This window comes from Pectinophora gossypiella, chromosome 13 (assembly GCF_024362695.1).
Source record: "Pectinophora gossypiella chromosome 13, ilPecGoss1.1, whole genome shotgun sequence".
Classification (NCBI taxonomy): Eukaryota; Metazoa; Arthropoda; class Insecta; order Lepidoptera; family Gelechiidae; genus Pectinophora; species Pectinophora gossypiella.
The window spans coordinates 11,843,335-11,870,590 of record NC_065416.1 but is presented as its reverse complement, the minus strand read 5'-3'; the positions used below and the strand labels follow the sequence as shown (position 1 = coordinate 11,870,590).

General features: G+C 35.8%; 1 protein-coding gene across 5 annotated transcripts in view; it reads left to right on the top strand.

Moving 5' to 3' along the window:
• Window positions 1–27,256, top strand: part of LOC126372159 (polyhomeotic-like protein 3) — a 476,807-nt gene that overhangs the window by 358,116 nt on the left and 91,435 nt on the right. Inside the window, exon 1 of one of the 5 annotated variants that reach the window (XM_050017797.1) lies at window positions 26,165–26,726. The exons of the other annotated variants lie outside the window; for them this stretch is intronic. Within the exon in view, the coding sequence (XP_049873754.1) occupies window positions 26,624–26,726 (103 nt within the window). The 5' untranslated portion in view covers window positions 26,165–26,623. Of the gene's footprint in view, window positions 1–26,164; window positions 26,727–27,256 lie in introns of those variants that run through there. 5 annotated transcript variants of the gene reach the window in all.

The following is a 27,256-nucleotide window of genomic DNA, read 5'->3' as shown; positions in this document are numbered from 1 at the left end:
CATAAATAAAAGAGTTTGTGACGGCAATTTCACGGTTTATTAATTTTTTTCAAAAGAGATATTACAGAGAACGTGTTGATTCGATATAATTTTAAAATGAAGAGAGAGTGAATGGTTGGAACGAATGTTACCATATAAATAATATTTTTCTTTTTTAATTAAGAATGGTTTGGCTCAATGGTTGTTGCAAACAGTCCCGGTTACTACTTACTGATGTAAGTAAGCAATCGTTACTTAAGCCATATCAGGGGCCTTTGGCGACTTAATAGGAACCCTGAAGAAGAAGTACTCACAGTCACACATATATCCTTCTTTACACAATCCATCCACCCTTTCTTGGGTCATAACTTTCTTCGTTATATGCCTTTCAACCTTCTTCATTGCATGCCCTAACCATGCTAACCTGTTGCTCCTCAATTTCTCACCAACCCGCGCTACTTTCAGACTTCGTCTTATAACTAACTCCTTATTTTATGGTGGATAATCTTTGCTCTCACTAGGACATCTTGGTGACGCTATCATGGTTGGCACCAACATTTTTTTTTTTTTTTTTTTTTTTTTTTTTTTTTTTTTTTTTTTTTTTTTTTTGACGTGACTTATTGTAGATTTGCCGCAGATGGCATTAACTACTTGGCCGGACAAATGGGGAGCGCTGAAGGCTCTCACCCGGTACAACGTTTAAGACAACAGGCCTGAGGGTGCCCAGTTGGCACCAACAAAATGTATTCAGTTGTATAGAGGTACTTCACCTGGTTGCTCAACTGAATCCCGAATAATTTCCCGCTGGTGGCGAAACATGGTGTCTTAGCGACTTAGGCCCCTTAACATACAGTTTCATTAACATTCTGTTACTCAATTTAGTAATCAGTTGTATGTTTTATAGAGGTATATTCGCACAGTTTTTTTGTCTTAGTATTTTGACACGACTTTTTTACAACGGCATAACCGAACAAAATGGAAGCGTTAAGAGCTCTCACTGTATTGATTTTGAGATTCATGCCTGAAAGAGCTACGATGGGATAACGACTACTGATAATATTAATAAATTAGGGCGGATTCACGTGCTATTTAACCCTTCATCTGTCGAGATACCAGACACGATAGATTTTTCATTGTCGAGATCTGCGGTCCAACATACGACTGGTATAGGAACTGAAAATAAAAAAAGAAACTTCTACTAACTTCGTTACAACAAGCTTACTTGACTGATAATTTCTAATAAACCGGGCGAGACTAGCTCCTTACTTTGCACTATAGTTATAATATTTCAATAGTTCATAGAATGAGCTCAATGCGCTTGCGGCGATATGGGCAAGGCAATTGATTATTTTCAACTTTGCATTATGCATGATTTATCTGGTCAAATGAAAGGGCATCATACGCCTACGTTGCGTTTTTAAAAGATTAATAACACATTGTTATCTGATACGATCAATGTGTTCTGTTTATGGAATGTTTGTAATTACGTGCGGTACATAGTAAACTGTAATCTAGTCGAAGATATAGGTAGGTATTAACTTAAGGCTTCGACCCACCAAAAGCAGAAGGTCAGAAGAAGCAACCGTTTCAACGTGGGTCTGCGTTACTGCCGCGTTTATTTGTCATGTTTAATTCTTGTACAATATTGTTCCATAACTTTGTGTTTCTGTAATATAATGTCGATTCGGTAATTTTTTCGGGGCTTTAGATAGGATGGAAACTGAAACCCACATACATACCCGAAAAATGCGATTCAGAGGTAGGTATGTGACCTAACCTCTATTGGGTTGGTTTGTTCTTCGCAGGTTGGAAGGTCGCATTTGTAAACAACCGGACCCGTCAAATTCTCAAATTAGGTAAGCGGTTCCTGTGGGTTATGATGATGATAACTGAAAATCAATTTGCTCAAACAGTTTCATTACATTAGCAGATAAATACTTTTTTGTACTGTACTTTCTTTAAAAACTAACAATACAATACTATACAAAAAACACTTTATTGCACATATAAACACAACGCTAAAAACAATTTCAAATGTGACAAGAGAAGTACAATCGACGACCTTATTGCTAAATAGCAATGCCTTCCAGGCAACCTTAGGGTGAATTAACTTGCCACATATTGGAGTCGGAACTAACGTGGTTGACATCAATTGTCTTTGCTTCCATTTGGCCAAAACACACAGTTTTTTGGTGCGCGACTCGACTGCCCGTATTTGCGTAGATGCTGTGACTTGCATGTCAAACTTAATTATAAGGCTACTAAGTTTACTAACACATATGAGACATATTTCTTGAAATAACTGAATTATTATTTATTTTGCTATTGTAAAATATCTACCTCCTACGAGATATTAAGTAGAAACTTGAAACCGATCTCGGTGGATCTCTCCGAGATTTTCATTTGTTTACCAAACAATTGTTTCGGCCAAGCCAGCGGAGAGACAACACATTGATTGTCATGCCATAGTTTTGGCTCACCAATTATGTTATACATAACCCATTTGACAGTCAGTTTAACCGCTGTAATTATGTCAATACGCTTACTCAGGCGCAAACATGTTTATACATAGCTTGAGATGGTATTTCGCGGAGTTTTGGCAAACAATAATACACTAACTACATTACACTAAGTATATTACACTAAGAATATTGCACTAAGAATATTACACTAAGTATATTACACTAAGCATATTACACTAAGCATATTACACTAAGCATAGTACTATGTCTGACGCGCGTGGCATGGCGCTCAGAGTAATCTATTTCAAAGCCGTACTAGGACTCCTGTCCTCCGCCTCTAAATAGTACTGACAGTTACTGCTGCCCTCTGTCAGGTTCCAAGTTACAGTCCTTGTGACACGCCTCTTCCGTCTTGAATTTGCCGTACCGATAATATGGCTACCATCTCTACCTCTGCAACCGTTGAGGTCTTTACCTGTATCCCTGGGCGGGTACTTTAGTTAGCCTATATGTATTAGGTAGGTATGGACACAATTTGTAATCATGTTTTTTTCATATTAATATTAGACACTAATTTTATATAATTGTTACATAATGGTGATAAATTATGACTAATAAATATAATATACTGGATTTTATTTTTAGCCCCTTTCTGTTCTTCGGTTAACAGACCCCATCAATAAATAATAAATAGACATTCTTGCGCTATTTGTGTCTCCATAAGTTATAACATAACATCACAGCTATATCTCAATTGGGGTAGTTAGAGGTACTTCCGTCGCAAGATGAATTAAGTACCCACACCTCAGCGAGTTTTCTGTTAGACCAAAGTGATAGGTGACGTAATAAGTTACATTACGATCTTTTATGGAATCGCCAATCCTGCGCAATGCGGTAAACTCCATTCAATATATCACCTAGCAATAGCACAAAGGTTCCTCAAGCATACTTTTATTGAACATAGAACTGCTTCCCCGAGGAGCGGAGTGGAATAGAATGGTAATATCAGCTAAATCACACATTGTGCGCGGGCGCAACGAAACAATCGAACAAATGTTCGCGGCACAATGGGCAGTGCAGGGTAAGCATTGCCTGGTAAGGAACCAGGAAGGGTGTAGGACCATGTTAGCAAGGAATTAGTACTCTCCTATTATATATTTTAGGAAATCGTAGGTGAGAACTATATTATGCAAGATGGTGTGTTTATTGACATTGTTTTTCGAAACACTAAAGGATACTGATTCAATTTTATTACATATAAGTTTACATCTCTGTGGCCGTAGCCAAGTTGCTTACAATTACGAAAAATAGAGTAATCGAATAAAATACGGCAAAGAAAAAAATTGACACCAGTCCCATATATTTAATCAAGTGCTTAAATTAATAGAATAATATTGCCAGTTAAGCACAGGATAATAGCCCGTAACAACTGTATAAAAAGAGCTAAAGTCGATTTCAAATGATCGCTAATGAAGGTTGATTATTTATCAGACATTTCAGTACTGTCTGACAATGCATAGGGTATTTGACTGGGTCAAAGATAAATCATAAAATGCTTATCTAGAAATAGAAGCCAATCTAAGATGATCAGTGATTAGTCTCATTTTACTATTCAACTTATTTTCGAATTTTATTTATGAATTAAGTATCAATGAGTACGACGTTTGACCGCTTTTATTGATGACGTCGGAGGAATGCATTTCCATACACACTCGAAAGAAAACTTTCGATTCGACGTTTCGTTAAATTTATCTCATTTGTAAAGGTTGTCAAGTAGCCTATTGTACATATTATTCTTAAAAATAATGTCGCCTTTTCTGCCAAGCGTAAAATCGATACGCAGCTTGGCAGCCCTAACTCCCAGCAGTACCTCCGTAGGCCTCTGTCAGCAAGGGCGTAACCCTTCCACCGGGACTAATTTACAATAAACATATTGAATACAGGTGCCCTAGAATAATAGCCGTTCGACCCGCGCCCAGTCAGAACATTCAACCATTGTTTATTGCAGCTTTCGGCTGCAATTTCCAATTTCAAAATTGAATTTAAAATTAAATTTTAATTTTTGGTTTCATTCAAGAGGAAGTATATTGGAAGTCGTTATTAGTATTTAAAGTCATACTCGTAGCTACCTCTTATTGGAAGGATTAAACGCAAGGTTCCAAAAAGGTATACACACTTTAAAGAATGCAATTTTGTAAACAATGAAAAAAAACTTCACCTGTATCAAACTAAAACTCAACAATATATTTATTTATTAGGTAACATAGTTACTCTTTGAATCGTAAATTTACACATTTTTTTTTTTTCTTGAACGTCTCATCCGCCTAAAACTACTGCAGCGTCTCACAACCTGTACAGCCGAGGAAAAGTATTTTTTTAATAATTATTTTAATTTCAAGTACAGCATTTATAGAACTGCTCAGCGGAAGCAGACTCATTTATATTGCTCTAATTATAATCCGATTTTCCTGACTTATGAAAAAATGTCGACAAAATAACAGGATTTTGTGACCTCTTGAATTTTGTCGCAATTTCATTGACCACCTTGGTCTAATTCCAAGTTCACTGATGTAATACAACTTGAAACTGCTTCCCGATAACATAAATGGCTTCGCAATAGGCTGTTTATATTCAAATTTTAATGCCAATGGTAAAAACTAGTTCACCTTTTAAAAGCAAAGTTCATAACACTACTTCCTAAATAAATTGTCTTTAATTCACTGATTTGATTATGGGTGTAATATTCCCTTCGGGGTATGATACAATGTTGCAGTTAAGTTATTGATATGAATTATCTTGTTTAAGTGCTAGTGGTATGGTGGAAATGCATTTAATATTCATTCTTGAGTCTGAAAGCTCTATATTGAAAGAAAAAAATTTAGAGAAACTCTGTTTTATTGGGGTATTAGACAAAATAGATTTGTTACGGCTAGGCGGAAGTTGCATGTCATTCGCAACACAAGTGAACTATTTTACTTACTTACTGGGAAGGCTCATTCTATGTATATTATTGTTATTTTTTGTTATTATTTATTTATTTTAACAATTTATTATTAATATACAATAACACAGAAACACAATCGACAACATGAAGAGATGCAAAAGGCACAACTTATTGTTATATAATTAAGCAAACAAACGCCATTTACATTTCATTTTTACAACGAATCATGCACAAAACAATTAAAAATAGGTTTTTTTTTACATGCAGCTGCGTCGTACCTCAAAAAATGATATTGCGTTCAATAAACATAGCGAAAAAGAATGTAGGCTATGATTTTATGAAGTTCCACTGGAGTTGAGGAAGGAAAACATCGTAAGGAAACTTCTATATCCATGACCTTCTCAAAGGGCGAATCTAGTCACGCGGAGTGTATGTCCTTTTTGTTTTTGTTTCACTGATACATACATAAAATCACGCGTATTCTCCATTGGAGCAGGCAGAGACTACGGAATTGTACTTGCTACGAATGCTTCCTGCACTCTCATCAAATTCATCTCGCCGATTTAGTATTTGACTCTTTGTAGATTTGTTGTGCTCCGGCTGGTGTGTAGAGGATAGTAAAAAGAATACGATGACTTTGACTTGGCCACGTTATATTATATTTCAATTATACACACAAAAAATACACATTACTTGCAGTCGTTCGTAGAAGAAACAAAAGAAAGAAAAGTACCATTTACCATTTAATATACCATTTTATATACTAAAAAGTAAAAAAATCATTTGTTTGATGTTGCCAACAGCCGCATAGCACTAACTATTTGGCCGGACAAATGGGTAGCGTTTGGAGACTTTCACCCGCCGGTTTAGAGCACACTTGAGTTGCCCTTCCGATAACTGATCTGGACAGGATTTTCATTAAGTTTTATGCCAACCACCAGTAACCATAAGGTGCCACTGCATCTTGTACCCCGAAAGGGACACGCCGAGTAGCTTCGATAAATTGTGTATAATTTACGAAGTTGATTATAGGTGTGCATTTAATGTCCCCTTCAGGGTACGTCTGTGCGCTGAAGTTATACATCTGAATATTTTATTGAACGAGTCCTATATTGTAATGTGATGGCGCGTGCTGATTACTATGCAATCAAGTAAGCTTAAACGCAATACGCTCATTGATTGGATAGCAGACCATTGCGGTTGTTTTATGTGTTTCATATATTTCGTAATCTCGCAAAAGTCTTCAAGATACAATGTTTGTTTCAGGCCTTTTGCCTACCGCTATTTTTTTTAACTCTCTGCTACTGCTCGACTCTCACCGTGAGCTCGCAGTTTCGAATTGATTTCCAAATTTGTTTTCGAATTCATTTTTTGGATCATAAATGATTGTCACCTGCTCAGTGGTGAAGGAAAACATCGTGACGTGTGGATCCCACATTCCTGGGAACCTCCTGTATTTGGCTAGTTTTCCTTTCGCGGGTTGGAAGGTAAGATAGGCAGTGAAAAGCCGGACCTGTCAAATCTTGAGCTTAGCTAAGCGGATCTGTGAAAACGGGACAACGCCAGGGAAACGATGACACACTGCTACTTTTTCAGAGATACTTTCGCGATTTAGTAGCATGTTCTATCCCCTTCTACTACTACTATAGCTGTTATAGTAACACCGCATCTGCATAGCTACTTACGCGGGCCTATATCGATGCAAATGCGATACAGCTACTACGGGATGACGTCAGCTGGGCTGAACTTGAAATGCTAGCTGTCAATTTTGAGCATACTTAGTTTTCTTATACCATGAATGTAACACCGCGTCTGAATTGCTACTTACGCGTCTGCACCGGTGCAAACGCAGCAATGGTACTATAAATGCTAGTAATGTAAAAGTGTCCCAAAATAAATAACCTATAAGTGACAGATAATTAGAAGTCGATCACGTTAGATAGGTATATCGTAGTAAGCAATTTTACGAGGTAACATGTCAGTAAAAAAATCACCTTATTTATCTTCTAACAAGAGTGGTAATCCAAAAAAATAACAAGTTGTCATCCAATGAACTTCCTCCTCCTTAGTCTAGTGGTTAGAGCGTTAGGCTCACGATCTGGAGGTCCGGGTTTGATTTCCGATGCGGACATTGTCGAAATCACTTAGTGAGAGTGTCCTTTGTCCGAAAAAGTAAGATGATTCCGTACTTCGGAGGGCACGTTAAGCCGTTGGTCCCAGCTATTAACCGTAAAAACACCTCCACCAACCCGCAGTGGAACAGCGTGGTGGAGTATGCTCGATACCCCCTCCGGTGATTGAGGAGAGGCCTGTGCCCAGCAGTGGGACGTATATAGGCTGTTTATGTATATACGTAGTTAGTCTTAGACTACAATGTCAAGTAAGGTCAAATGTAAATCTATTTTGGAACCATAAAAAGCCTATCGCATTTTTGGTCTAAAATTTCACACATAAATTAAAAGACTAGACGGACAGGTGTCTATCTGTCGTTGCTTATTAAGAACTTATTTAGTCTGTAATCCATTTATTGCATCCAGTTAAAAATGTGAGAAGTGATCCACGACATTCTCAACAAATACATTATCATAAAAAGCTAATTAAACATAATAATTTTGTTTCCGAATGTGATTAGTGTTATTTTTTATCGAACTAATTTAAATCTAATTTCAATATCAGACGTTGGTCCGAATGAGCATTTATTATCGACTAGTTTTTTTCCGACTATCCTTATAGAGGTAAAACATATTGGTGATAATTTTGAGCACTTACCCTTTATCAATGAGAAAATACACGTACAATAAAATACATAACGCTTTATTTCACATAGACAACAATTACAAAAAAACAATAGGGGTACAGTCGACACCCTTATTACTAAATATCAAAATCTTCCAGCAAGGTCTGCACCACAACGGCGGCCGCGCGTGTCGCGATTTATATCGACGGCTTTTACGAATAACCGCTGCGAACGTAACGTGTTATCTACGTAGATAGACGTCGTACGGCTATTGGTCGAAGCCCTCGATATAATACCCGTGTCGTGTCGCAAGAGCAGGTTACCTTTTTTTTGGTGGCATCGATAGCGAAAGGCGCTGATTGAGGGAAATCGTCGACCACGCCGGCGGGGACGATATCGGGGAGAGAGCAGGTTACCGATACTCGTACAATACAAAAGTACGATCACGCTCGCATATATACACATACATACATAAACTCGCGCCTATTTCCCGCCGGGGTAAGCAGAGGGTATGCAATTCCATTTGCTTGATCCTGACTCACTTCTCTTGCTTCCTTCACATTCATAAATCCACACGCTCACGCTTGCAATCTCTAATAATGAGCAAAAAACCCCAAGGACCTACTCAAAAGACGTACACCCACCCACCTTTGGTTACGAAGTCCTAAGATGGACATGATGGATGATGAGTCTCAACCAATCGCCAATATATAATGTCAAAATAAATGTGTGTAGATGTATAATGTGTGTGTGTGTGGTCCGTCATTTCAAAGAGAACAACTTCATCATCATTAATTTAATAGCCATTTTCTTGTCGGTCAAGTATTTTCCATGATACTGTTTTAGGGAAAAATTGGGCAGTGGTTTCCCACTTGCCTTCCCCCCGCGGTACTCTGTCTGACACGAGTGGGATGGCGCCCAGAGTAGTCTATTTCAAAGCCGTACTAGGACGCTTGTCCTCTGCCGCTGAATAGTACTAACAGTTACTGCTACCCTCTGTCAGGTTCCAGGTTATAGTGTCGGTGACTTGCCCCTTCCGTCCTGCATTGCCGCACCGATGGCTCCCATCTCCGCATATCTGCAACCGTTGAGGTCTTCAGCCATTATTCCTGGGCTAGGACAACTAACACAACAACTTCTAACAACAAATCTATAAAATACTCAGACCCTCTTACAAACCACTAATTTCTACCTTTTACCTTTAAAGATACCTTTGAAATCCAACACGATACATTAGGTTAATTTAATTACTTACTTTAAAGCTGTTAAACTATTTATCGTTTTTGGTTTACAAATGAGCTTGATAATATGGACTACATTAAAAATGGTAGCACGAAAAACGGTAAAGTCAACTTTGAAGTTAAAATTAATGTGATTAATTCAAAATTACATATTTCATGTCCAATTTGTCAACTATAAACCATTTGTTTTGCTTTTTTTGTTTGGAATGTGTCAACGCCGAATATAGTTAGAAATTGGTATAATTTTAATGATATTATGAGCATGTTAACGATAGGAAATCCTATTTCTAACTGACCCATTGCAGCATGGGAATGCTTATACGTTTTCCCATGCTGCAATGGGTCAGTTAGATACATGATATATTTACGAGTACTAATAAGTATAGAGAAACTACATAATAATAATACACATATAATTGTTATAATAAATAAATACCAATACTTAAACTACTAAATATACTATGGAAGGAAAGGAGAAAGAGATAGATTATGAAGATGAAGAGGAAATAGAAATAGGGAAATGCGCCTTGACTTGCCCTTTAAAGGACTCCTGAATACGTGTTTGTCTTCGTAATAACTTCGCAGACGTAATGAAATACTATAACTTTTGTTCATCTGGTAGCACTTAGTAATCAACCTATTTATGTAGTATAATATTAGCAAATCATAATATCATTATTTAATGTTCACTGTCCACTTTCGCTTCATCAAGAAGTTATATCATTTTGTGTACATTATAATTGTGAAGTTGTTAAATTTAATTGAGTATAATACCATTTTATGTTTTACTTAGTATCTAGATTACCAGCTACTTTCTATAAGGGCAGCCCGTGGTGTCCAGGATCTGTCCGGTTATGGCAATAGGCTCGCCTCCTGTTACACTGGATTTAAACGTAGCTGGCGAGGAGTAGTTCTTTTATACTCTTCAGGACCCCGATACCGACCCCGCCGGCGTGGTCCCACTAGGGTCGATTAATTCTTTCAAATATTTTGTCCTCTCAGACGACGCGCTGAGCCGAGGTTCGCGTCCAACTGGGCACCATCAGGCCTGTTGTCTTGAACGTTGTACCGGGTGAGAGCCTTCAGCGCTCCCCATTTGTCCGGCCAAGTAGTTAATGCCACCTGGGGCAAACCTACCATAAGTGACGTCAATTCTGCGTTATGTCAACCCTGATCTTATAAAACACCAGGGGGGTTAAAATGGCCACATATAAACACATATAAAAGTAAGTGCGCAATGCAAACAAATGTCAAATAGCCATATATTGCTTTCTTAGATGAACTGCTTCGATGTGGTCATTTTAACCCCCTAGGGTGATGAGGGATTCTCCAGGCTACGTTCTCAAAAAAAAAATAGATGCCGCTGTCTAGATTTAACGTGATAATTACCTATTTCCTCATTGCACGGGTACATAATTTAAAAAAAATAACAATGTTATGACAGAGGCATATATGGATCAGATATGTATGGAATTATGTTGCTACCTATATTGCTCCTCTTTATTTGGATCAGAATAATAATTGGTGGAATATGTGTTTAACAATGGTCATAATTTTTACCCAAAAAAAAAACCAAAGATAAAAGATCCGTATATCTGTGGCTTTTCGGCGGGAAACGGGAACGGGACAGTTGCTTTCTTCATTGAGTAATCTAAATAATTAATACGAAGTGGTGTTTTGTGGTTAATGATCGCATTAAGTTAGTCGGAAGACATTCGCGAGTGTAGTATTCAATGAACAAAGTGTATCTGCCTATTTTCGCTTCGTGCCGGGAAGCCGCTTCATAACTCAAAAGTTTATGCGGACTTTTGAGTTAATTTGTTTGGGGTTCGGAGTAGGAGTCTACTCCGAGGGTGGGGGCTTAGGTTTCATCATCATCACCTTTCATCATTTCATTAATCATCAAGAAAAAAAATACGTCAGACATGGCTGTATGGGCATAGTTCCCTTTGCCTTACCCTTCGGGGAAAACCAAAACAAATCCGTATATCTGTTATGTATGAAATTAAAAGGTGAAAGAAGGCAAATTTGGACAGCGCCATCTATATTGTTTTTAGGGTACGTGGTCTGGAAAGGCCCTCATTGTAATCCAATCGCCATTACGGCGAATGTCACATTCTTTAACACGGAAGACTTGTCACTAAGAGTCATTAAAAAAAATCTGTTTAACATTATCCTGTAGTCTTCGAAAGTTGTTTAAAAACAATACCCGCTGATCTACAGTGAACTATCACGCAGGGGGTGAATGACCGGTTGACATTTGACATCGAATGTCAAGGTGCGCCTGCGCGTCAGATATGACTCGCAGACTGATTCTGATACCTACTGATACGTAAAGTTGGCTGCATTGAATTATTCGGTGTCATGAGGCAAAAACAGATTAACTAATTTATTTTTTTGTCTCACCGTATTTTATCGATATCTGTGTAACACAGCTATACGCACGCACACACAACACTTAAACACAGTAGACACTTAAACATAAATACATCGAAATCCTATTAATTTTATATTAAACATCTTCATTCCTTTTTTGTATTTTAGTTCATCTTGCGATGGATGTACCTCTGTCTGGCCCAGTTAGGTACATAGTCGTGATGTTATGCTGTTATTCTATGTGTCCTCCCTTCAGCCTAAATAAAATCATCCACAACATTTTACAAAATAAAAAAGGAACATGCGAAATAAAAACTGTTTCAAGAATTGTCTTCCCGGTTGTGTACAAACGTCATGATTTAACCGACTGAGATTAAAAAAGCGTGTAATGTTTTGTGACATTTCTTTACAGAAATGCCGACTTACGTATGTTGCCTTTCGTTTAAGTGTGTTGTGTTTTACATGTTTCTGATGATTGTAAATACTTTATCAGGAAGCGTCTTTACGACTTAAGTTTCGTGACTTTTTCGCGTACGTTGAATTATTCGAATCTTAGGGCTTCATAACAACAATATTTATTTTTATTATCTGTGGCTCAATTATCCTGTTAAATTGAATTCAAAAATATCTTTACTCGGTTAGTAAAATTGCTATCATGCATCAGCTTAAAACTACTGCAGCTAAATAATGGAATTCTCTTCCTACGTCATTGTTCCCCGAAACATATAATTTGGGGATTTGCAAGGCAAGACTGAATAGGCACTACTTGAGTTTGCGTGCTCCACCTTAGACCATTGGATCGTAGTCAAACTCATTAAAATCTTTTACTATTAAAAAAAGCTTATCACAACCCGTATAGCCGAGGAAACGGGATAATGCTAGGGAGATGATGGTCTTACGACTTTAAGTAAAATACCTTCAAGCTTGATTTGTCTATTTGTGACTGGCATAAGGTCAGACAGACTCTAAGAGGTAGGTCTGAGTAGTGTAGCCCTAGTGTAGTCGGCACCTAACAAAATTAACTGCTAAATTAAACTTTGTAAAGGGCAGAATAAGATATTGGTTATCTATGGACATTGGTTATCTTAATGAAAGTCATTCGGTTATATGTTTACGGCGCATAAATTGTGAAAAGTTGTTAGGATAGAACAGTAATTTTATGCTCATGGTCTGGCCGTTTATGTAGTTGTTAATCTAAATAATAAAATGAGGATCTTCCAAGCTGCTTATCATTTCGGACGTGTCGTAAAAGTCTACTGCTAAGTACACGTTTCGACCACCATGACGTGTTATTATGACTAATGGGAAGACAGCATACATGCATACACTTTCTTAAAAAACCTCTAAAGCCCTCTGCTGAGGCCTTTCTTACAGCTTCTTTTCCCCGGCTATACAGATTGTGAAAAGCAGCAGCAGGCGGATGAGACGTTCGTTAAGTAAAAATTGACGATTCTAAGTTTATCAAAGTTACCTACTAAACGATATTTAACGATAACGAATAACGATATTTTTAAATTTGAATAAACTAATTACCAACATATGAAATTTAGCGAAAAATGTTTCTACTATTTGACCATTACATTATGAAATTATCGTTCTCGGATATCAAGTATATTTATGTCAATCGAAGATGTTTATTAACAGTAGAGTCGTTTAATTATTATTATAAAGTAGTGTGTTTACTTAGTTTACTGAAACCAGTTATACTTGTCATACTATAAAATATATTAACGAGTATAAGTAGCTTTTAATAGTTAATAGATTTTCCGGATATGAATCTTCTAAAGTTATACAACTAGCAATGAGGGAATTTTCAGGCTACGTTTCCCAAAAAAATATAGATGGCGCTGTATAGATTTCACGTAATAATTCCCTATTTGCTCATTGCTCGAGTACATAATTATCCTAAAATATAATATAATGGCATATATAAAAATTGTTCCTTGATATTTGAATCAGATATGTATAGAATTATGTTGCTACCTATTTTGTTTCTCTTTATTTTGGTCAGAATAATAATGGGTGGAAGATGTGTTGTGCATGGGTGTAATCAAAGTGTCATCATTTATACCCAAAAACAAAGATAAACGATGCATATGCCTTATCTACGAAATTAGAAGATTAAGGTTGATGGTGATGAACTGACTTTACTGGCTTTTCTTTTTCGTAACTCATCCTTTAGTCCAGACAAAATCTACGTTGCTCCACATTTTATCACGAATTTTAGCTGGACAGCATGGAGAACTGTCAAAATTTAGGAACACTTAATAGTGCTGCCGCGTACATTTGAGGTTCTAGTTTTTATCCTCATCGGGAGTGTGATGTAAAGCAAACTTGCTCCAAGCTCGTATTGGTGCGGGGCGAGGAGTGTCCCTTCTATATTATTCTTTAGTCTATGCCACAAACAAAATGTAAACATTTCTCAAAACTCCAACACTTTTCAATGAGAAATAACAGGGAATTTTAATGCAACTTCTTATAAGCTTGCAAGCACGCTAAACAAGTTTATAGCGCCATAAAATTGCTAACAAATGTACCATCGGGCGCAGCCAGTCCGCGAACAATAAAAAGCTAAACGTCAAAATTAAAAAAATACAGACGTTGTTTCCATTTTAGAATCCTACCAGGTCGTATATGTCTGCGCGGGCGCGTGTCAAGGCGCGCACGTGGGCCGCGTGACATTTGCCCCTCGGTGCAGCGGTGTGACGTCATCGGTGAATCAACACCGAGTCAATAGGTGCTTTACTAGTACCTTTTCTGTTGCCAACACAAATTGCTTGTTACTGTATTCTACGATGTAGGAAATAGCTTGTTTGTTATCGTCATAGTGTTGAATGATACGAACTTCCATTTGTTAGAGTGTATGAGCTTTTGTGTCATGATTACTTCGTACATTATAAAGAAAATATACCAAGTAATTAAGTCTTGCTAATGGTTCTATCTTGACAGCGGTTGCCTGGAAGAAATTGCTTTGAATGTTAAACTTAATCAGTGCAATAAAGTATATTTGATTTGATTTCAGTAATTATTCAGTATGAAGTATGTTATTCTTTCATTTGATTGATAGATGTACTTCATTTAAAATTTATGTTGACTTTTAAATGAAAACTTGAAAAATTTTGTTTGTAGAATAGTTAAACTTTCAGCAATGTCATATCTAGTGCTACAATCTAAAATTGTCTACATATTTTATCCTAGAATATTAGCATCAAAGCGCAGATTTTGCCTTCTAGGAAACTCGGAATGACCTACAAATCTCCTACTTTGTCAGCTTAGCGACACTTAGGCATACAGCCTGCGTTTGAACATGTCTGGAATAACGTCCGGGTATAGCCTAGATGAACATAACACTACATAACATAACAAATACATTATTGCACAAACAGAAAATACAACATACAAAACAAAAGAGAAATAGAAAGAATACAATAGGCGGCCTCATTGCTAAGTCTTTAAGTTCTTAAGGTTCGGAAACCCATCATTGAAAACCGTATCAAAATTGGACTAGTAGTTTTGGAGATAAATGGCATATGAGAACATCTTCTCACCCTAAACGCATAATATGGTATATTATACCGTCTTCGTACCGCCGCGGGTAATAAAACTCTTGGAACATTTTTTTAAAATTAAATCCTAAATCTAAGTAAGTACATGCTTTGAATGATGCCGTTAAAACACAAAAGTTTGTTTTGACTTCCATTAGTCGCATTAAAACATAAATACTATATTAAAACCCAGAGATTCGAAATTCAATATTATATTCTAAACCAGAGTAAGTATACTGATGTTCGTGCCCTACACGCCTGTTGTATGCGTGGGCGCAGGTCAGACACGTTAAAGCCTTATTATGTCTGACACGAACAATGAGGAATACTAAGCGTGACTGTGATACTCTGAGATCCCTCCGACTATGTTAACCAGCTGTGACACTCATATCTATGTGATGGACTGACGGTCGCAGATAGAGGTTACATTTGTAAGTAATTTAATATCATGGTATAAGAAAACCAGGTATGCTCAATCCTATGAGAAGCCGCCATTGCTAGCCCTTTGATGACGTAAGTGTTACCACTGTGTTACCATTTAATTAATATCTCCAACATTATTTGTAAATTTTATTATTGAAAATTAATTGAATTACTGACTAATGTATTTAATAAGTATTACTTGTCACATATATAACAGTCATTGAAACTGTCATCATCATCACCAGCCCATTAACGTCCCCACTGCTGGGGCACGGGCCTTCCCTATAGATGGATAGGGAAATCGGGCTATAAACCACCACGCGGGCCCAGTGCGGATTGGTGGTTATTAACGACTGCTAATGCAGCCGGGACCAACGGCTTAACGTGCCTTCCGAAGCACGGAGGAGCTCGAGATGAAAACTTTTTTTTTTTTTGTGGTCACCCATCCTATGACCGGCCTTTGCGAAAGTTGCTTAACTTCAACAATCGCAGACCGAGCGCGTTTACCGCTGCGCCACCGAGCTCCTCGCGCCACCGAGCTCCTCAGCAGATTAAAACTGTAATTAAATCTTTTACTAAAAGTTCAAAATTTCCTTGCAAAGTAAATAATAAAATATAAACACATTGGTCGTGGGTAATTTATTTTGTGCAAAATGGCAACGCAGGGTGGATTAACGTCAGCTGGGCTAACCTTGAAATGTTAGCTGTCACTTTTGAGCATACCTGGTCTTCTTATACTATGTTTAATATACGTAAGTAATATAGTAATGGTAATAGTTGTAGTGCATCTACGGTATTTAGTTGAGTGATATAATAAGAAACAGTGTGCTCAGAAAGATATGTGGTGTAAAAGATGATATAGTGACTGAGATTGAGAAGGGAATGTTAAGTTGATTTGGGCACGTAAAGCGCATGATAATAGGATTACGGAAACGGTATACGTATAAGGCGAAGTTTGTTGGTAAGGTGACAGAAGAAGACGTTCTAGACGTGCATTGACCAAATTGATGATGTCCTTAGAAAAGTTTAGTACGATCTACTCCGAACCGACGTGCTTGTATGAAACGATTGATGAATGTGGAGGAATCAAAAGAAGTGTGTCAGGATCGAAGCAAATAAGTCCAGAGTACAAGAAAGAACAATTTAAAAAAGAAAAGCAGCCAGTGTCCTTGCTATTAAAGAGTTTTTACTACAAGAACATTCTCATTTTGGGAACATTTTCGGGAAAGGCACACCAGTAATAAAATTATGACCATAGGTCTCTCCAATTCATCACCAACTTTATAGGATAATAATCTAGTAGTAATTTAATGTTCTACAAATGAAAGTAAAGCTATTTGTTTTGAACAGTAAACTGCAAATGTTGAAAATATTAATGGTTATGGTATCTGAAATGTTATATTTTATAGTTGGGAAAGTTAATGCCATAAAAGCTACTAATCTGTTTACCTTATACTCAATAAGCAATTAATGTTCACTTGAAATTGGAACGTGAAACCGAAATTTGAAATATTTTTCATATCTTTTTCAGTTTGGCAGTGTAGGTTAGTGTTAGTTGTAATAAAGAATTCAAAAGACAGCTTTAAGGTACTGTAACAAGTGGGTGTCTCCTACATTAAAGAAGAAGAGTAATTCATTCACAATGTAATCAAATTTTTATAAATGAATGTAATTTTTGTCTCTGTGGAAAACGGAAAAACACTAGATATAAATAATCAATTTTATATTATAGCGGTGGTAGCTAAGTTAATATTTGTTACTTCTTCTATCATGTTACCAACCTCATCAACCTTGGTGTCAGGGTTATCATCGAGCCGCCAAAGGCACCTGACATGGCTCATGTAACGACTACTTACTTACATAAGTAAATAGTAACCGGGACCAACGGCTTAACGTGCCTTCTGAAGCACGGATCATCTTACTGTCGGATAATCAGATGATCAGCCTATAATGTCTATGTCCTAACCAAACTAAGGGATCACAAAGTAATTTTTGTGGTTTGTCCCGGGATACGAACTCGGGACCTCCGGATCGTGAGCCCGATGCTCAACCACTGGACCACGGAGGTCGTTAAAAATAAATAAATAAAAAAATGCAGATTTTGACATTCACATGTTCGGCCAAGTAGTGAACGCCATATGCGACAAATCTATAATAAATCACGTCATAAACAGATACCCTAGCGTCCTTCACATTCTATCAAACCTAATCCAATAGCAAAACTTAACATTTGGACTACAATACAAAAATCAATTTAACTCCATAACAAATAGCTCTCACTTTTATTATATCAGTCGCTAAAGGATTATGTTAATGTGAAACGAGAGTGGTACAGATTTGTCGACATCGTCCATTAGTGGGCTGATAAACTAAAGGTCAAATCAACCCGGGTGCCAGCGTGCAATGGACACTGACCTTTATGAAATGCTACCGTTGACAACTTATGAAATGGCTTGTGATCTTTATATGAAAGCCTCCATTAGGAGAATGACGCTCTAGGAACTTGGGAAGGGAAAAAGGGATGCATAGACAAGTGATAGATTGAGTGAAGGAGTGTGAATGAGTGAGAGAGTGATAGAAGGAGTGACAAGGGAAGGAGAGGGGGAGATAGGGATGATGGCGGACAGTAGACGATGGTGGTGTAAATTGTTGTACTGAGAGTGTTCGAACCGTACTTGAATGTTTAATAATTGAGCAAACCCAAATCCCACATTTGAGAGCTGGCTACATAGCCAAGAACTTGTGTCTTTTGTTTTCCGTGAATTTTCTCTCTATCCTTTCACGGACAATAAAGTCCTGTAATATTACTATGTGTCTATTTAATACCTCTTACTTATGCTTTAATAGCGAATCAGAATCATTTATTCAATGTTTATCATAGAGAAACTTGTTATATTGGCAGACATATCCCATTTAAACGTGGTAAGAACCCGTTATTATGTGCTTTAATTATGATAATAACCGCGTAAACTTAAAACAATGTATAGGCATTTTATCATTTAGGTAATCATTAATCTTATAATAAGCTTTTTTACATAAAGTAAGCTTCACATGAGCTTTAAATTTATTTTCTGACAAATTCAAAATACTGTCTGGTATTTATTTTAACAACGTATGACATAACCCCAAAAAGTATAAGAAAGAGAAACATATAACAAAGAATGAGAACATAGAACACGGTCAGCTGTTTACATTCCCGAGAATGTCGTAAAAAGCGACAGAATAGACGGGTTCCATCCTTTCCAACATGATGAACCATACCTAGTTGTGATTCTTCTCATTAGGATTCACAAACATTGTTTTATGTATGAACCTATATTTTTTTATTATTTTTTTTACCTTTAATAGATTTTCTCTTAGCCCCAGACTTGCCCGAAGGCATTGACGAGGCCTAAGATGGAGCGAGCTATATGGATGGATGGAGGGTTATATGTACGAAGTATAGGAGACGGCAAAGAATTCCACTCCCTAGCAATGCGCATAATGAAAGACGATGCGAAGCGCTTACCTATATTCTCATATTAACGTGCTATTGACTAATATCTTATTTATTTCTGTTTCAGGTAATTTTTAAGGACGGTATTTATGATACGACTGCAAGTATGACCAAACTTCCATTAAGGACGTTGAAGGTATGAATAATGTAATATATCAAAAACCTACACACATAATTCTTATTAACGTAAGCAAACCCACGGGTCGTCAAAAGATAAACTTGAGCCAATTTAGGTTTGTGTAAATGTAGAGATGAATTTATTAATAATATAATAATAATAATTTTATTTAATTCACGAAACATGTCTCATATGTGTTAGTAAACTTATTCTAGATGTTATTAGCCTTATCTAATATTAGATGCTATGACATGCAAGTCACAACATCTACGCAACTGCAACTCAACAAAATCAGCCGATATAATTCATGCGCTTTTAAAACTCAGTGCATTTGTTTTGGATGCTTACTAAATAGGATAAGAAGAATAAGTATTATAAGATAATAAAAATAGATAAAATAATAAAAATTATTAGATGGGTCATATGGCCACCTGTTGAACTATCTCATCACTAATTTAAAAGCCACGCTCTTGTCGCGGTAGCGTTCTCCATGCTACTTTTTAGGGAAAAATAGGGCAGTGGTTTCCCACTTCCCTTCCGCCCCGCAGTACTCTGTCTGACGCGATTGGGATGGCGCCCAAAGTAGTATATTTCAAAGCCGTACTAGGACTTCTACCTCTTATTGTACTATCTAACTGATTATAATTGTTTCCTTTTTAAATTTATTTTTAAGTGCAATAAAGAGTTTTTTTTATTGTATTATATTGTAGGATACACCATAATATATTATAACCCTACAACTAAATCCATCATGTTTGGTGAAACTTAACTTCGCAGTCGACTTGTAAAACTAGATAAGAAACTGCTTAATGACAGTCTTGTTTACATCATGTGGGATATATAAAGTGGATTACATTACCAATTACAGAATACCTAGTGTTAGGGTTGTTGCTATTATTGAGCCACCAAAGGCCCTTGACAAGGTTCATGTAACAACTACGTACTTACATCAGTAAGTAGTAACAGGGATCAAGGGTTTTTCGAAGCGCGGATCATCTTACTTTCAGCCAATTGGATATACAGCCTGTAATGTCCTAAAAAAGTTAGGAATCTCAAAGTGATTTTTGACGTACGTCCCCACTGGATCCGAACCCGGGACTTCCGGCCTCTTGTTTTAGGAAGATACGCCTCCCAGTATAGCACAATTTCTTTCAAGTAATTTAAATGGAGTCTGTAGCTTGTCACCTGTCAGCTAAACTTGCTAATAATGCCTAAGCTGATATATAACTTTACAGTATCATAGCTTATTTGTATCCACATAATGATTTACAATCAGAGAGTAATTAACTACTTAGTACCTACTTGCCATTGGCTCATGACAAAATATCTTTTTATTTGAAAAACGAAAAGTGTTGTTACATACATACATACATACATACATACATACATAAACTCACGCCTATTTCCCACCGGGGTAAGCAGAGACTATAGAATTCCATTTGCTTCGATCCTGACACACTTCTCAAAAGTGTTGTTCTTTTTTTTATATTCAAACTTTTAGGCGTTATTTATATTTAAGATGAACAATTGTCTTTCTATATAAGTACTTATTATTTCTCTTTATGATAAAATTGTCCCCTAATAATGTTTTTATCAGTTAACTTGTAACTTGGCCCACCCCTGCGGCCTGAGTTTATTATGTACGTGTAGTACGTAGTACAAAGTAGTAGCACTGCTAATCTATTTATATATTCTGCCAATACTTTATGGTAAGCCGTTGCGGAAGCCGAAATGTCAGGAGTAACATTCCTCGTCTTGCCTACGCACTGTCGACCTTCTCAATGCAAGTCGGTTGCAGACAATACAGGCTTATTGTAATTTGTAACTTGTAGAGCAGGGTACACCAGTGATTAATATTCAGCTGATTAGAACATAATTAATAGGCTTGCTATTTGGCAACCGTTTGCGATTACAAGATAAAATAAAATTATAATAATTGCTTTATTTCAGGCTGTATCCAAATCAAATATGGATAGATAGATAACTTAACTTTAACTTAAACATATACGTCCCGCTGCTGGGCACAGGCCTCCCGTCAATCAACCGGATGGGGTATGGAGCATACTCCTCAGTTTTAAAAAGTCGTTACCATAACACTTGCATACTAAATACCTCCAAACACACACATATAGTTAGGTATAAGTAATTATATAGTTAAGTAGTTATTATAGTTATGTGTAGTTACGTATTAAGTAAAATGATGTCCGGCTGGCAAAATACTGGGCCAAAAAAAAACCAGAAACGTCGACACGAGGAATACCTCAAAAGTTCTGCCCACATATTTCCCACAAGCTCAACAAACGCATAATAAAATACAACTACAATTCAATTGTAACTGCAACTATTCCAGCAAGGAATTGTATAAACCCGTAGAATAAGATAGGTATGTTACACTTGCCCATATTAAGTGCTGAGAATACCAGCTGGGTTCCTTACAATTGTATCGTTTGGATAGAGAAATACGAGACAAAGGATAGTGCTGTCTCGGAGATAAGGTTTCCTTGATTTTATATTACCAGCTTAAAGAAAATTAATATATTGAACTAAATTATAGTTTATATTTGCTAATTAGAAATAAATTTAGTACATAAACTGGATATGAATGTTTGTTTGTTTGTTTGTTGTTCCACTTGATATTAACTCAGAATCATGGTCTGAATCATGTCCCTCAGTATTCGTTACGATGTCACTAACATCCTGTATACACCTACACCTCACCAGCTATATTTTAATCCCATGTAGTAGAAGCGAGCCTATCGTCATTAATTGGGCCCAAGTCCTGGAAGACAGAATGAAAAATACACAAAAGTGTACGGTATTGAGTATACTATATAAGAAAGACGCCAGGGCAAAGACGGTGTTAAAAACATAAGTAGTTATACGTCATAAAGTTGAAATGAAGCCAATCAATCTTTCCTACACATAAGTTTATCCACACCAAATAAACAAAAACTAATAAAATTAATTCCACCAATAAACTCTTTAACGATTATATTCGCAAATAGAAGTGAAAGAATTCGGTGTCAACGTCTCCCTAATTTACGATATAAAACAAAGACATAAAAGAATCGATCGAGTGTAAAACATTAATGGCCTCTTTGCACTTTATAATGTTGCCATAAAGTTGACAGTTTCGTAACATGACATTAAAGTATCGAGCACATGGAAGTACTAAGTATAATCGCATACTTCACGTTTGACAGATCTTACAATGAATTTCGCACAACGTAACATAACATAACAAATACTTTATTACACAAACAGGAAAAAACAAAATACAAAACAAAAGAGAAATAGAATTAGTACAATAGGCTATATAGGTTATTGCTAAGTAGCAATCTCTTCGCACTTGAATATCGTCGTTCTAATTTACGCGATGGTTCAATTTAATTACAAAATACGACATATATATATACATAAACAAAATAGGTACGTATGGTCCAATCAATGTTCGATCAAAGACAGAAAAGGAATAGGTACTGCTCATTGCAAAATTTTGCATTTGCATTTCTGATAAAAAGAAAGTTTACTTTAAAAAAAACCTTGGAATTCCTTTCCAAAAGTGTATAGCAATCATCAGCTATAAAAATAACAACATTAAAACTTAAATATGCATATAGCATAAAATAGAAAAAGTTGTCTGTGAATGTCATTTTAGTAGACAAAAGTTTTTAATATAAATTATACTATCTCCACAATCCATCATACATATAAAACTGTTAAATGCCTAATTCTTAATTCCATAATGGAATTGCTAATCTTATTCGAGACCACCCGTGCTACTTTCTTTATTTCTATGTCGACTACGAACATCTAATTCAAACTAAATTCCAACTACCTATCTACCATTCTGACACCACAACCGACAAACAATCAAACGCACCCAATTTTGATTATTTATATTGCGTTATTATTGAAAGCTCTCAATCTATAATCTACCCGTTTCCTATAAATAACCGCCCCCGCGGAATCCAAACTATTTGAATAAACATCTGGATTAAATTTGGCGAAACAATCGATTTGACGTTTTTGAAATAAACTGGCTACATAGTAAAAAGCTAACAGTAGGTAAACTGCAAACATTTCAGCTGCTCCAACTTGAGTAAACGTATTCCGCCCTATAGCTTAAAAAGGTTACCTTTCTGGCTATCGAACGCTTCACTTCATCATAGAATAAAGAATAATACGTATAGAACGGCAACTCTCCGCCCCCCACCAGCGTCTGAGCTATGTTTACCGCACCCCCCTCGAACACAGTTAAGACTTGAATCGTATGGCGTCAGACAACAGATGCGCGTGTACGATAACGTCAATGTGTGGTGTCTGTATAAAACGAGGTTGTTTGTATGAAGTGTCCGGGGTGTGACTCCATGTCTTTTTGCTCCGGCATAATCATCTCAAAACAATACCCTGAGTCGGTATTCGTGCTTGACCAAGTACTAAATTCTGGTTTTACTGTACTGAAAACACTTACTACCGGAGGAAAATTCTCAAAAAGACAGTACCTACAAAAATGCTCAATTTAGCAAGTCACGCTGGTAGGGAGTGTACCTGCTGTTTTCCTTTTACTATGTTCACGAGGTGTCAAGGCTCGCTGTGGGGTCAATTAGAGAGACATTCCCAGTGAGGTCATTACCATAATCTCAGAGACAGCGCCAGTTTGACAAATCGTGGCTTAGTGATTCGCAGATCAACGAATTGATATACATACAAGGTGCTTTTAAAATTCATGGACAGTATTCTTTATGAAATGCGATATAAAATAAAATATTAACTTTAATTATACGTAATTAAGTTAGACTGCTATATTTTTTATGATATAAATAAATGGATAGTGACAACTTTCTAAAAGTGGGTTTTATTTAATTGTAATCGATTCTCAATTTCGAATTTGGCTACCCCAAAGAATATAAACCAGTATATTAAAACATGTTTGATCGGGTTACTTGACGATGATGAAAGACAATACATACTTACTATTTGTTTGTGTTGAATTAATGTTTGTGATAAATCATCATTAACACTATTAAATACAAATATGGGACCAAATAAATCACCCTTTTAAGAGAAATCGATCATCCCACGCCTCGAATATGATTTTGTGTCAAAGTACATTATTGTAACTCAGTAGCGGTTCTATACATATTTAATTTATACATAAGAATGTGATAATAACATTTGAATAAAATGTGGATCTCTTTGTTGTTTGCTAAACCTCAATGATTTATTGACTTTTAAAAATATGTGTAACATTTATACTTGTTTTTTATGAAGATTAGTTTTAAGTTGAACAGGTCAGATAGATAAATCCTTTTGCTATGAATATAAATTTATTTATGTATCTAATAATTCATAAATTATATAAGTTGCGTTGTGTCGCAGTGGAGCAGCGTGGTGGAGTATGCTCCATACCCTCTCCGGTTGATTGAGAGGAGGCCTGCGCCCAGCAGTAGGACGTATATAGGCTATTTATGTTTTTTTATGTTATGCGTTATCAAAATATTCTTCATTGTTAGAGAGAACTGGTCCATGTAACCAACATAAAATATCTTATCTTATTTAGCCTATTCGATCCCACTCCTGGGCCTTTGCCTCCCCTTGATTTTTCCACTCTTTTCGACTTTGTGCGATCTCCGGCCAATCCCTCCAATAAGCATTGAGATCGTCACACCATATTTTACGCGGTCTTTCTCGACTTAAAATTAGCAAACATAAAACGATTTACATAAATATTTAGCGTTTTATTTCGTGTCTTTAATTGTGCTTTTGTTGTTATATTATCTATCTTAGATCAGTCGCCTATCGAGGCCTAGACACCATTAGAGTACAACCGATTTGTGCAAATTATGTTAATACGATCCTATTTAAATTAATTACAATATTCACCCACAAATGTCTAATAAACGTGTAAACACTACAAGTAAGGCTTAAGTAAACCGCGGAAGTACATACAATGTTGTTCTTTTATTAAATTCATAACGTACATACGCACACCTTAATAAACTAGGGTATATATAACTTATTATTTCAATGAACTTTGCTCTAGAAAAAAAAAATATTAGTCGTATAACAGAATATAATATATATACAGAATATTATTGGTTTTGGTTACAGAAATATTTTTTCTATGGGATAAAAATATATTCAATAATTGACAATAATACCTCTATATTATCTTTTAAACTGTCACACTGTAGTGTTATAAAATACATAAATAATTAAATAAAATTTCCATTGACCATATAAATTTATCAGGAATTATAACAATTATTGTTGACATATGTAAACCACTACATTTACCATAATAAATATCAGCGACCTTGCCTTATTCAGTAATAAATTATATAAAGTTATAAATAAATATATTTGCACATTATTATAATAATATAAATTTAAATAAAGACGGAATTAGTAAAACTGTTATAACTGTACCTGCTGTTTTACGACCACTTCTATATAAACATTTATTTGTTTTAAGATGGAAAAGTCGGATTTTATAGAGATATAAAATCAGATTCAATTTGCAACTTTTTATATTGATTTCTTATTTCATAAATATGTGATTGCGTTATTTTAGAAAGGTGCACGATAAATAAGAGAATAAATTCATAAATCCATCTAGTGAATGTTCAGTTAACAAGATAAAAATATAAATTTCCAACAACACTTTTTCTAATTTCTGCTTTATCGGTTACAGCAATTTAAATAAATAGCATTAAAATTATGTGAATTATTTAATGAAAACATAATTTATTGATCTCACTAGAGCAACCACAAAAAATCAAACTTTAAAATATTCAACTAAAAACATTCAATTACATTTAAGTACTTACGAACAAACACAAAAATGTTGAAAGAAAATTCCCTACCGAGCTTAAAGCCAAGCAGGCACTACCTGTTGTTTTTTTGTCAAAGGTCTGATAACCGGTAGGTCGCAGTGCGCCCGCGCAGCTCGGTGTAGACGCGCGTCCCGTGCGGTGTCCGCGTGACGTCACTCAGCACATCGAACGGAATAAGGACTTCATTCAGTGTTACAGAATATTGACATTATTTTTTTTAAACAATTTTTGGACTTCGGTTTTCGTTTTGAATAAAAGTGACTTTTTAGTTTTTTTGTTACAAAAACATACAATTGTGACTGCCAGTGTGTTTGTTTTAATACAATATTATTGTGTATTCGAACAATTATTTTGTGATTTGTTTTTATTGACGATAATTTGGCGTCTGACATTGGATTGTTGTGTTTCATAGTGTTCTGACACTGATTTTGACACGTGTAAATGACATTTGTCACTTGATGTGATGTATCTCAAAATGTACATAAAATCAGAAAGGTTTTATCAACAGCCTGATCAAGGATTGAAAGAAGAAAGATGTTTTTCAGATTACGAAGAAGAATTAGATGGTGAGTTTATAGAAATAAGTTAACCTGCTAAATAAAACAAATATTTTAAACAATTTAACCTCAAATTCTTAGTTTGAAGTATCCACATTGTAATAATAAAATGTCAATAACTGGCTGTCAGATTTGACATTTGATTTTGATAATAAAAGCATGCTTTATAAACAAATAACTTTATTAAATACAGCAATAGTAAAACAATACAACCTTTTTTTCTTTAAACTAGTGATGCAGAAAGCGTTGTTTTTATTGTAACATAGTTTCTTTTTTATTATAATAATTGTGTTTTCTATAAAACTTTTGACCGGAATAAAAATTAAATTAAAAGCGAAAATAAAATAGCAGGTGGCCGCGTTGAAGTCTTTTGTATGGGCGATTTCGCCGTCGGGTCCCTGCAGTATTTTTAATCTGCCGTCAGTATTTATTTACTTATAATTTAATATTTTTACTATATTTTCTTTATAAATTAGAGAACTATATTACACCATAGTAAAATTAATTAAGTTTTACTTTAGTTTATCAACAATAACAAT